General features: G+C 61.6%; 1 protein-coding gene across 1 annotated transcript in view; it reads right to left on the reverse strand.

Moving 5' to 3' along the window:
* Positions 1 to 198: 198 nt before the first annotated feature.
* Positions 199 to 302, reverse strand: part of LOC113980800 (symplekin-like) — a gene marked incomplete at its 3' end in the record, with an annotated part of 3,521 nt that continues 3,417 nt past the window's right edge. The window contains exon 5 of the mRNA XM_027708019.1: positions 199 to 302. Within this exon, the coding sequence (XP_027563820.1) occupies positions 199 to 302 (104 nt within the window).

Here is a 302-nt window from a genome sequence, read left to right on the forward strand (position 1 = left end):
TGTCCCAGCCTGGGGATGTCCAACACCAGGGAGGTGCCACCTCAGAGATGTCCCACAGTGTCCCCACCCAGGGATGTGCCATCCCAGGATGTCCCACAGTGTCCCCATCTGATGATGTAACACCTCAGAGATGTCCCACAGTGTCCCCACCTTCGGGGTGTCCCAGTCCAGGGATGTCCCACATCAGGGATGTCCAACTCCAGGGATATCCCCCAACCCCAGGGACACCCCCCCAGGTCCATCCCACCCCCCCAGGGTGTCCCCAATGTCACCTGTGTCCTTGTCAGCCCCAAAGAGCACCG

Source organism: Neopelma chrysocephalum, unplaced genomic scaffold (genome assembly GCF_003984885.1).
Source record: "Neopelma chrysocephalum unplaced genomic scaffold, ASM398488v2 Primary Assembly neopelma1_95243, whole genome shotgun sequence".
NCBI lineage: Eukaryota > Metazoa > Chordata > Aves > Passeriformes > Pipridae > Neopelma > Neopelma chrysocephalum.